This window comes from Plecotus auritus, assembly GCF_963455305.1.
Source record: "Plecotus auritus genome assembly, chromosome: 9".
In the NCBI taxonomy this organism is placed as follows: domain Eukaryota; kingdom Metazoa; phylum Chordata; class Mammalia; order Chiroptera; family Vespertilionidae; genus Plecotus; species Plecotus auritus.
The window spans coordinates 34,741,509-34,753,942 of NC_137783.1; the positions used below are offsets into that span (position 1 = coordinate 34,741,509).

General features: G+C 36.7%; 1 protein-coding gene across 2 annotated transcripts in view; it reads right to left on the reverse strand.

Moving 5' to 3' along the window:
* Positions 1-757: 757 nt before the first annotated feature.
* Positions 758-12,434, reverse strand: part of IPMK (inositol polyphosphate multikinase) — a 35,169-nt gene continuing 23,492 nt past the window's right edge. Inside the window, exons 4-6 of one of the 2 annotated variants that reach the window (XM_080687518.1) lie at positions 12,011-12,183; positions 6,222-6,303; positions 758-4,270 (exon numbers count right to left, since the gene is read on the reverse strand). In XM_080687518.1, the coding sequence (XP_080543644.1) occupies positions 3,648-4,270; positions 6,222-6,303; positions 12,011-12,183 (878 nt within the window). In that variant the 3' untranslated portion in view covers positions 758-3,647. The remainder of the gene's footprint in view (positions 4,271-6,221; positions 6,304-12,010; positions 12,184-12,434) is intronic. The other variant, XM_080687517.1, reaches the window with a different exon arrangement.

The window sequence follows — 12,434 nt, forward strand, 5'->3', positions numbered from 1 at the left end:
AGGGGGCAGGTGCTCAACCAAGGAGCTTCCCCCTGATGGTCAGTGCGCTCCCACAGGGGGAGTGCTGCTCAGCCAGAAGCCGGGCTCACAGCTGGTGAGCGCAGCGGCGGTGGTTGGACCCTCTCCCACTTCCGTGGCAGTGCTAAGGAGCAGCAAGCCAAGCAGTAAGGGGCAGTGAGTAGGCAGGCGGTAAGGAGTGAGGGGTCCCGAACTGCGAGAGGGAGCAGGCTGGGCTGAGGGACACCCCCCACCCAGTGCACGAATTTCGTGCACCGGGCCTCCAGTGAACTAATAAGAAGCCTGACCTCCATGGGCAATTCTACTTGTTTTCCCAAAGCATTAATAGGCAATTTACCTCTTTGCACAACCAAACTAACAATTTTTTAAAAGAAACTGATATCTACGCTGTGATAACATAGAATGTAATGGAAAGACAACTGAAGCTACACATATATCAAATCAAGGTTAAAGGCACTGGATTAGAAAGATTATTACAAAGCATGGTAAACAATTTTTAAAGCAAATCAAGTTTTAAAGTATAAAATGTTGAACTGCTATGAGTAAATGGTACTAAAATGATAATGCTTTAAAATAGTTGACAAAATTTCTATAATTTCACACATAAAATTCTTTCGTTGTTTTACCATTTTCTTCCATCCTACGTGTTCTATATTCCAAATTCTAGAAACAAATGTTTTCAGTTGCATGAAACAAGAAAAATGCAACTGAATTATCTTTGAAAATTAATTTTTTTCTTCAGTTATGTTTTAAATTTGATAGACATTATAGAGATGATATGGAGAACATCATCTTGAAAATCATAAAACAGTAAATTATACTGTCAAAATAAAATTTAAAAAGTTCTTAGTTGAATACAGTCTAAGCCTCACAATAGCAAAATGTAGTGTAAGAGGCATAGTAAGTACAACCTTTCCATACACATAAAGAATAATTAATACTGAATTGAAAATACCACAAGCTCCATGTTAGAGGTATGTAATATACACATTTTCACAACTGTTTCTTGAAAAACTATTTAGATAAAATATTTAGCATTTATCAATTTTTTTATTTGAACCTATGCAACTTCCATCCATATTAAAATATCAATTAGTGTAAATACTTTCTTATAAAACTATTATACAATTTAAGTTTTTATTAGAGAAATGTAATACTCACTCTCCATAACTTCTTAAAGTTCTTTTTGTTAGTGCATTCCATAAGAAATACACTAAAACCATTATGTGTGTTTTCTAGTGGAAAAAAAGTAATAAATCTATTAATCCAAACTATATCCTTATTATGGTTACTTCTTAAACATTTACATGTTTAAAAATGCTTGGTGAATAGTGATCATTCTATTCCTGCAGTGGTAAATTTCAGCATAATGCTAAATGACTGGACTAGATAGTAAAATAGTCACATATAGATTACATAAACAGAAACTTGTTATATGTAAGCTTACTTATAAAGTAACATAAAATGAGCATTTAGATAACAGTGATTTAAAAAATGTAAACAATTAAATGTCAATCCCTTCCCTGAAAAACAAAAGATAAAAGGGCTTCTTGTTTTATTAAACAAAATATTATCTATTTTATAAAAAAGGTAAGACACGGATTTTACAAAACTATATTTCCAAATATGGGTAAAGAAAATCTGGAACAGTTGACACACTTCATTGAGATAAAATGTGCATAAAAACCTGATTAATACTTAAATGTATTAAATTCATTTTACATAGGCTGATACCATTCCCTACAAAAAAAAACTTCTTGTTTTGTTCAGATTCAAAATAGTGTCCAATTATCTGAACTTAAGATTTATCGAGCCACTATCCAAATAACAACAACAAAAAGTCTATATTGTAGGAAAAATCAAGTAAAACTAAAACATTTCTATTAATTATTACTTGAAATTCACCCCCCCCCCCAAAAAAAAAGCTAATGCCCATTTAGGCAGCAGAGAAAAATATGAAGTGCCTATATAAAACTTACAAACAAAAAATTAAAAAGAATTAAATTTTGCTATAACAAAATGCATATGAATTTCAAAGGTATTCATGTTTAATAGATTTATTAAACTTAGAATTCACAGAGCATTTGATACTTCTGTTTGTGCTCAGATATTTTGCAAAGTGCCCTCAGAGAGGCTTGGGAAGGTGACATAAACATAAAATTGTGATACTTTCCTCCACACCAAAAAAAAAAAAAAAAAAAGTGATTGGATTTAAAAGTTTAATTTATAATTCTTAAGAGAAATAGGGGGGGAAGGGGTTGGGACACACTAACAATTCCCAGCTCTAAAACATTTTCCAAAGAATATGGCAAAACTATTAACTACTTAGATGTGTTATTAGTGAATCAAAATGCAAGCAATAAGAGCATAAACACCTAACATATTTGCAAATTAACTTTAAAGTTTTCAATAATAACTGGTTATTTTTTAAAACGTAGATGTGAAACAGGTAATACAGAATCTAATTTATCCAGGAAAAATAGCATTATCCCCCATCTAAAAAATTAAATCATATTTTCTCTCTTGAACATAATATAAAACTATTTTGAGTAAATGAAACAAAAGCATGGGTTTAGATATGCACCACTCTCTATGATGTACTAATTTACACAGTATGTTTGATAACACAATATTGGATGTTGTCCTTCACTGAATATTAGAATTTTGAGAAACATCATTTTTAGCAACATAGATTTATACTACTGCTTAACTAAATGGACACATAAAAATATATAAAATTTTTAAAAATTCAAGTTATTTCAAGGAGAAATAAGACCAACTTTCAATCACCCACCTTTTTGAACACATAGTTAGAGGAAAAGGCATAGAGTTTATAACGCTTTTCACAATAGAGTAAATATATATTCCAATTAGCCCATAAATGAAAAATTTTAAAAGAAAAACATGTTTCTTCCAAGTTACTTGTCTCTTCTTGCCCTGGCAAGAATAATTATTAGCGCCCTTAATTTCAAGATTTTTGTTGTTGTTTGTTTCAATTATCTTTTTCATGAAGTATAACATGTTGAAATATGAGTAATAAATTAAAATTAAAGGGAAAATCTGCTTTTGGAATAAAATAATTCAAAATCATTTCACTAAGAAGCACCTTTAGATATGCTGGTCTAAACTTTAATATGAAATCTAAACAGTACTTGTTTCTGAAGTAGAATGTTCTCCAGTTTTAATAACTTCAAAAAGTAATACTAAGGACATCAACCTGTGCTTTCTAGATTTTTGAAAGTGTTCTCATAAATGTAATGAGTATAGATATGGCTCATTGTCATGGTTGGGTGGACAGAGATTTCATGATAAATTGGCTACAGAAAACTAAATTCTTAATGACTGTTTTGCATTTTGCTTGAGCCAAATAGATGTTTAAATCATGTACCACCACATTCCCTGCTTAACCATTCCAAAGTTTCTTTATTCTTCATAGTTTTCTAATGAACAAATAATTAGTTTTCCTGAGTAAGATTATAAAAAAGTTAACCCTTCTACCAAAAGTGTAAAGACAAATAAAATGTAGACTCACAATACAAATTGTTTACATAGCATTACAAGTGCAGAGATACTGACTGCTGCTCTTCACAATGATTGCCCCACCCCTTAAAAAGACTGCAGCAAAGGATTCAATTGTCCAAAATACTCTGAAGTACAGTAATTAAATTCTTCAGTCCATAAACATATCCCTCATCTATTGTGTTGCTAGGGAAAACATGAGCAAAATCTATCATTCGCACTTCTACTTCCGCAGTCTCTTGGCAACCAGTGGGAAGGTGGTAGAGAACTTTTTCCAGCTGGGAAAGCACATTTCCATTTAAATGTTCCTGTGACAAGCTTTTCCACCCATTGTCTTGCTCTATATTTTCAACTTTCGATGAAGTCTGACTGTGATGCTTTCTTGAATACATTTTTCTGTGACGAGCATACATCTTGGACAAGCTTTTGCCTACTGAAGCCTCTATTTTTCCATTTGTTGTGGAACTTAACACTCGAAAGTTATTATTGTACTCCAGCACGTCTGTGTCCGAGAGTTGTCCTTTGGACAAAAACTTTTCTGCCAAAGTTCTGTCATTTGATTTTGTAGTAGTTGGATGAGATGAACCTTCATAAACAAACAGTAATGAACTTGCATAAAAGTTAAGCTGCTTCTGGCTTTCAAACCACTGCAGAATTCTCTCAATCTTCTGAATACTGGCAGCAACCGCATCTTTTCTTAAGCAGAATCCATTATGAAAAAACCTGGAAACTCCTATAGAGGGGGAAATATAATATCACTGTAATATATTATTATTATTATATAATTATAAAACAGCTACCACTTGGGAAGTAAATTCATCTTAGATATCATTTTTTCCCCATCATCCCTTGCAATAAACTGAACTAGGAAGAATTCTAATTTCTGGTGAAGATGCTGGTGAACATTTAAGTTACACTTATGTAAAGTGAAATATCCTTTAAACAAAACTATTTATTACAGATAGACTGGTAGTTTAGTTCTCTCTACATACATTCTCTTAAGGAATGTATTCCAAGATTTATTTCATTCACTATTTTGAGGAATTTTATAGAAAGATTACTTGTTTATCAGAATCACATGTAAGAGCTAATCTCAAACCTAGAGTCAAATCATAACCATTTTTAATGGTGTCAACAGCCCATTACCAAAATACCAAGTCATAACAGCACTAAATTTTTTTTCTCAATAATACTGATTAAATCAGTCTTTCCACACAAATTAAATTCACATTAGGGATTAGCACTATTCCAGTTTGAGTATATTATCCAAAATTAAGACTTTTAAATGCTTTAACCTATCAGATTATTTATGCCTCTTAAAATTATTTATGCCTACTTTATCATATTTGGAAATTTTATTGGTATGTACAATTTTATTTTTGCCTTTAAACAGTTGTTCCCCCACTCTGAGACAGAAATTGCTAAAAAATATATTCACATTAGCTTGGGAAATATTTTAATAAAGAACCAATCTGCATGCCCAGCCGCAGTGGCACAAGTGGCTGAGTGTCGACCTATGAACCAGGAGGTCACGGTTCGATTCCCAGCACAAGCTCGGGTTGCAGGTTCGATCCCCAGTGGAGGGTGTGCAGGAGGCAGCCAATCAATGATTCTCTCTCATCATTGATATTTCTCTCTCTCTCTCTCTCTCTCTCCCTTCCTTTCTGAAATCAATAAAAATATATTTAATTTTTTTAAAAAAAGCCAATCTGCATATTATCCCTGCTATTGGCTAAGGCAAATAATGATGGTTACAATCACATGATGGATGCCTATTTTTTACACATAAAATAAAAATTCTTCTTCAAACTCTTTACATTACACATAACCTGTTCCCCACCTTAGGCAGAGCTAAGAATAAACTTGCAATAGAATATTACTTCCAAAAATTTAGGATATCACTGTTTTTATTTGTCGATAAATATTTTACAACTATATATATTAACAGACTGTAAACTACTCTTCATGCCACTTGTTCATTCATAATGTAGTTCTAGAAGCTAATAATACACAGCTCAACTATAAAGAGAAATTTAAATAAAAAATGACATGCTACAACATACACTTTAAAGTCTCTTATGTAACAAGCAGTTTTAACATATTAAGATCTATATACTTTGATTTTTAAATATGTTTTTATTGATTTCAGAGAGAGTAAGGGAGAAAGGGAGAAGGGGAGAAGGAGAGAAACATTGATGTGAAAGAAAAAGATCGATTGGTTGACTCCCTCACACACTCTGATCGACCAGGGACCAAAACTGGACATGTGCCCTGACCAGGAATCGAACCATCAACCTTTTAGTACATGGGATGATGCTTAACCAACTGATGCTGAGCCACATCAGCAAGGACTATATGCTATGAATTTAAAGACAACCTCTAGTTCCAGTACTTGGACTAGGTGGTTGGTTCACAGATGTTCATTTTTATTTAAGTATAGTAAGTAAGTAAGTAAGTAAATAAATAAATAAATAAATAAATAAATAAATAAATGAAAATGTAAGATACACCCAAGGTTTTGGTGTATGATGAACCAGAGATTATGTGTGAATGTAAATTTCATTTTTTAAAAGTTTATTGTGAATTGAATCATTATTCCAAAAGACAAAAGTGAAATCACTTTAGAATTATTTTGACATTTATGCAGTAATAAAAGCATTGAAATCTGGTTGTTCAATACTTACCTTCCTTTAGAGTTTCTTTTGTTAAGCTTCTTCCATAGTGCTGGTTTTGTGTCTCATAGCTATCAGAATGAACATGATAAACCTGTCAGAAAAAGCAGTGAATATTAAAAATGAATACTCCTCAACCGTGTGGAATTTATCTCAGCAGTGGTTAAAGGTGGAAAGATCTATTCATATGAATCATCCTAATGAATTGAAGGGGGGAAAAATCATGTCGTCATATCAGCAGATTCTAAAAAGGCATTTAATAAATTTACACCAACTTTCGATGAAAACTCTTTAAACAGATAGATGAATATTTCAATAGGAAAAATTATCTACCTTAATCCACCAAAAGTAAGCCTCAACTCAAGTTTAAAGTGGAAATAAAAAAAAAAGGATCTGTCCTAAAATATAAGAAGCTTCCAAAAAAATGTGTACTATCTAATGTTCTATAACCTCTAGCAAATGCAAATAAGACAAGAGAAAGAAATTAAAGGAATAATAATTTGGGAAGAAAGAGATAAAAATATTACTCTTTCTAGGTAATGGACATATACTGAAAAATCAATTGAAAAACTAATAAAAACTTGAAATGGTGACTAAGTACAAATAGCAAGCAGAAAATGAGCTTTGATATACACAAGTAACTGGTTAGAAACATAATGGAAAACTCCATTTACAAATGCAACAAAAGATAAATAAACTAAATAAAGGCACAATCTATATAAAGACATCTTTAACAAATTCCTAAGACATACACACAAACACACACCCATGGTCCCAGAGAGGGAGACTCAGTATAAAAGGTATCATTTCTTGTACCCCTATGTTCACTGCAGCATTATTTACAATAGCTAAGATTTGGAAGCAGGCCTAGTGGCCATCAGTGGATGAGTGAATAAAAAAGCTGTGGTACATTTACATGATAGAATACTACTCAGCCATAAAAAAGGAAGGAAATCCTACCCTTGTGACAGCATGGATTGACCTGGAGAGTATTATGCTAAGTGAAATAAGCCAGTCAGAGAAAGACAAATACCATATGATTTCACTCATATGTGAAATCTAATGAACAAAATAAACAAACAAAATAGAAACAGACTCATAGAGAACACAACAGCTGTCAGAGGGGAGGTGGGCTGCGGGGCTGGGTGAAAAAGGTGAAAGGATAAAGCAAAAAAAACCCCAAAACCCTCAGACACAGACAACAGAACGGTGATTATCAGAGGAAAGGAGAGTGAGGGAAGGTAGGAGAGGTATAAATAGTAATGGAAGGAGATATGACTTGGGGAAACACACAATACAATATACAGATAATATATTATAGAATTGTATATCCAAAACCTATAATTTTATAAATCAACTAGAGGCCCAGGGCACAAAATTCATGCATGGGTGGGGTCCCTAGGCCTGGCCAGTGATCAGGGCCGATTGGGGCCAGGCCTATTGGGACCTGAAGGCCCAGGCAGGGTTGAGAGAGGAGGCAACAGTCGCTGGGCCAGGCGCGGAAGGAATGGATGCCGGACGCCAATGCCGCTTTCGGTGCCCCGCCACCACGCGGTTTCCCACCTCCCTCCCTCCCCCTTCTCTCGTCACTGTGCCATCACTGGGGCCTGCCGGCCAGGGGTAGGGACAGGGGGAGGTTGGCCACCGGCCCCACCACCACCCACCCCTGGTTCCCCGTCCCAGCCCAGGGCCCGGGCCCAATCAGGCGATTAGGGCCTGCCGCTCAGGAGAAGGGACAGTGGGAGGTTGGCTGTGGGAGCACAGTAACCACCAGGGGGGCAGCTCCTGCATTGAGCATCTGCCCCCTGGTGGTCAGTGCGTGTCACTGCAACCGGTTGTTCCGGTCATTCGGCTGTAATGGTCACTTAGGCTTTTATATATATACACTAGAGGCCCGGTGCACGAAATTCGTGCATGGGGGGGGGCACAGGGTGTCCCTCAGCCCAGCCTGCACCCTCTCAAATCTGGGACCCCTCGAGGGATGTCCGACTGCCTGTTTAGGCCCAATCATGGTAGGATTGGGCCTAAACAGGCAGTCGGACATCCCTCTCACAATCCAGAACTGCTGGCTCCCAACTGCTCACCTGCCTGCCTTCCTGATTGCCCCTAACCACTTCTGCCTGCCAGCCTGATCACCCCCTAACCACTCCCCTGCCAGCCTGTTTGCCCCTAACTGCCCTCCCCTGCAGGCCTGGTCCCCCCCAACTGCCCTCCCCTGCTGGCCATCTTGTGGTGGCCATCTTGTATCCACATGGGGACAGTCATCTTTGACCACATGGAGACAGTCATCTTTGACCACATGGGGGCAGCCATCTTGTGTGTTTGAGTGACAGTCTATTTGCATATCATTCTTTTATTAGATAGGACAGAGGCCTGGTGCATCGGTGGGGGCCAGCTGGTTTGCCCTGAAGGGTGTCCCAGATCAGGGTGGGGGTTCCCTTGGGGTGTGGGGTGGCGTGGGCGAGGAGCCTGTGGTGGTTTGCAGGCCGGCCATGCCCCCCGGCGACCCAAGCAGAGGCCCTGGTATCTGGGATTTATTTATCTTCTATAATTGAAACTTTGTAGCCTTGAATGGAGCCAAGCCACCTGCTCGCTTCGTGGTGGAAGCCATTTCTGTTGGGATTTATTTATCTTCCATAATTGAAACTTTGTAGCCTGGAGAGGAGGCCTGGGCCGGCCAGGGTAGGTGGAAAGCTTGGCTTCCTCCATCTCCGGGGGCAACTCAAGCCTCCTGCACTCTCCAACTCTGTAGCTGCCATCATTTTTGTTGGGATTTATTTATCTTCTATCATTGAAACTTTGTAGCATTGAGTGGAGGCCTGGGCCGTCAAGGGCAGGCGGAAAGCTTGGCTTCCTCCATTGCCGGGGAAACCTAAGCCTCCCTCCTGCTCTCCGTGGCCGCAGCCATCTTGGTTGGGTTTATTTGCATATTCTCTCCTGATTGGCTGGTGGGCGTGGCTGGTGGGTGTAGCAGAGGTACGGTCAATTTGCATATTACTCTCTTATTAGATAGTATAGATGTTACCCCAATACATTAAATAAAAAAAAATAAAAAATTTAAAGATATCAGTTCTACTTAAATTAATCCACAACTAAAATGAAATTATAGCCCTAACCAGTTTGGCTCAGTGGATAGAGCGTCGGCCTGCGGACTGAAGGGTCCCAGGTTCGATTCCAGTCAAGGACATGTACGTTGGTTGTGGGCACATCCCCAGTAGCGGGTGTGCAGGAGGCAGCTGATCGATGTTACTCTCTCATCGATGTTTCTAACTCTCTATCCCTCTCCCTTCCTCTCTGTAAAAAATCAATAAAATGTATTAAAAAAATAAATTAAATAAAATGAAATTATAATAAAACACCAACAATTTTTATAACCATACAAGCCAATCTAAAGTTCGTATAGAAAATGACATATCCCAGGAGGGCCAAATCACGTAATGGCTTTTTTACTTCTCCTGGATATGTACCCTAAGGCAATGGAATCCCCCTGAAGAATTTTTAATAGGAGAATGCCATGATTATTTTACAATGTCTGGAGAACAGATTGAAAGAAAGAAAAACTGAACTTGAGAGATCAGTTAAGAGACTAGGTTCTGTAAAAGGATAATGGTGATAATGGGATTTGATATGCTGGGGAATTAAGATCAATAGGATTAATGGATGGCTCTGAGAGGTAATGGTGACTACAGGTTTCCAGTGTGTGAAACTAGCATGTGTAAAACTAGCACTGCCATTTCTGAGATAAGGAACATTCTCAGTATTTGTTGAGATTTGTTGTGGTTGGTTATGAGATGAGTGTATCGCTTTTTTATATATTAGTTCTAGATGTTTTTAAGTCATCCTAGTAAAATGTCTGGTAGGGTTCTAGCTATGCAGATTAGGAGATCAAAGAAAAAGCTGAGGCTACAGATATGCCTTTGGGAGTATCAGTGTAAGTGAAACTGAACCAATAAGAACAAAGGACACTGCTTAGGAAGAAACAGAAAATGAAGACAGTAAAATGGAACAGGGCAGAATAAACATTTAAAGAATAAACAGGGGGAAAAAATAAGCTGGCAAGGAAAACTGAAAAGTAGCCTTTGGAAAAAAACAGCACAGGGTGTAATCTCAAGGACACAAAAAGGAATGTTTCAAGGAAAATGTAGTCAGCCTTGAAGGCTGCTTTTCAAAGTGCCAGTAAGGTTAGTAATGAAAATGGCATTTAGATTTAGTGACATGAAGATGTCATTAGGGACCTTAGTGAAAGCCGATCTGGTGGCATGGTAGAGCAAATGCCAGATTGGAGGCTGAAAAATACTAAGTGGGAAGTAAGGCAATGGAAATAACTATTTTTATTGTGAAGGGAGACAAGTTAAACCCACTGGTAGACAGCAGAGCAAGGTAATGGTAGGTTTTGATGTTGTTGTTTTTTAAAAATGGAGAGTGATTTGAACATATATAAAACAAAAGGAAGAGTGTCAGGAAAGAGACAGAAGCTGAAGATATAAGACAAGAAAGAATCAATAGTATTAGATTCCTGAAGAGGTGGAAGGGAATGAGATCCAGAGGGCATAGGGAAGGGCTGGCTGTCCTTAGGTCAGAAAATCCATCAGTGTGAGAGAGAGGAATAAAAGGGAAATGAAAGCACTTGTAGGTTAGGTATGCACATCTGTTGGCAGGAAATTAAAAGAAATCCTATCTAATGCCTTTAATTTTTTCTGAAGCAGAAGGCAAGTTCCTCTAAAAAATGTGAAAAGGAAAGTGGGAGGGTAAGATTTGAAAACAGCGGATGTTTAAATAGTTGCTCCTGTGGGATGTTTATTTCTTGTTTGTTTTAACATTATGCCATTAATCCTTTTTCCTTTTCATATATACCCACATTTAATTATAGTTTTCTAAATGAAATAACTGTATCAACAATTTCTTTGATCAGAATACCAAATTCAACTGTGCTGTTATAATTATCACAATAACAATCCATCTATAATGCTTCCTATTTATTAACTCTCCTATTTAAAACTCAGAAGTTTCATATATCATCTTTTATGATGAATTTCAAAACTACACTATTATGCTTATATAGTTTATCAAACTTAACCTCCCCACATCTAACCTCTATTTCCAGAGCCCTTGTAGCTCCCACTCTTGCCTTTTAGGAATGTGGTACATGAAGTAGCTCCAACTAGCCTCCTGGACGATGAGAAACCACATGGCAAAAGACTCTTCTGAAAATTAGAACAAGCTCCCCCACATAAGTGAGGTCATTGTAGACCACCTAGCCCCTGCAGAACCATCAGATGAGTGCAGCCACACAAGGGACCCTGGGCGAGATCAGCAGAACTGTCTACTTAGGCCAGCTCAAACTGCCAACCCACAGAATCATGAGCAAATAAAACAACTGCTTTTAAACCACAGTGACCTAATTTTATTTTCCCTTTTAAAAAATATAGAAAAATTACTGAATATATAAACATAGTACTTTCCTCATGGCAAAATCATAAACAATATAACATTAACTTACCACGTTATTTATATTACAGCTAAACTTAAAGTCTCTTTAAAACAAAATTACCAGAGTTGGAGTCTTGAGGTTCAGCCATTCATCCATTTATTAATCACGTATTATGTGTCACAATCATTCCAGACACTGACCATATTATCAGTGAACAAAAAATAAAAATCTCTGCTCACATTGGGGAGTTGTAGACAACTGAATTCCAAAATATATCATCTTATATATTAGTATCATAATGACATCTATAATTTTCAAGGAAAGAACGTGTAAAGAAAAATATGTGTATTATACTAATAATCACTCTTACCCTCATGCCAAGCACCAAGAATCCAATCTCTTCCATTAATGGGTACTTGCTGACCTGTTGCTGAATCTTCTCAGATGAGGCAAAAGGATCATAGCTTTTTCGTCCTATCTTTACATCCATTATACAGGGTTTATTAAATTTATGGGTCACATCTTCCAGTTTTAGGTATAAATCTGTTATGAAAGAAAAACTTTAATTAGTGATAGGCAAACATATTACCACTCAAATAACTTCCAGAAGAAACAAAATGAGGAAAATTTAAGACTGAGAAAAAAAGTTAAAACTCCAGAGTCAACAATTAATATAAATATCACAGAGAAACACTTGCAGGAGGGTGATTAAATAATATTCAACCATTAGCAAAAGGTATGAAGTAGATGTAAGGTTTCCAAGAACATTAAAAAGGCACAATGAGAGCTGTGGC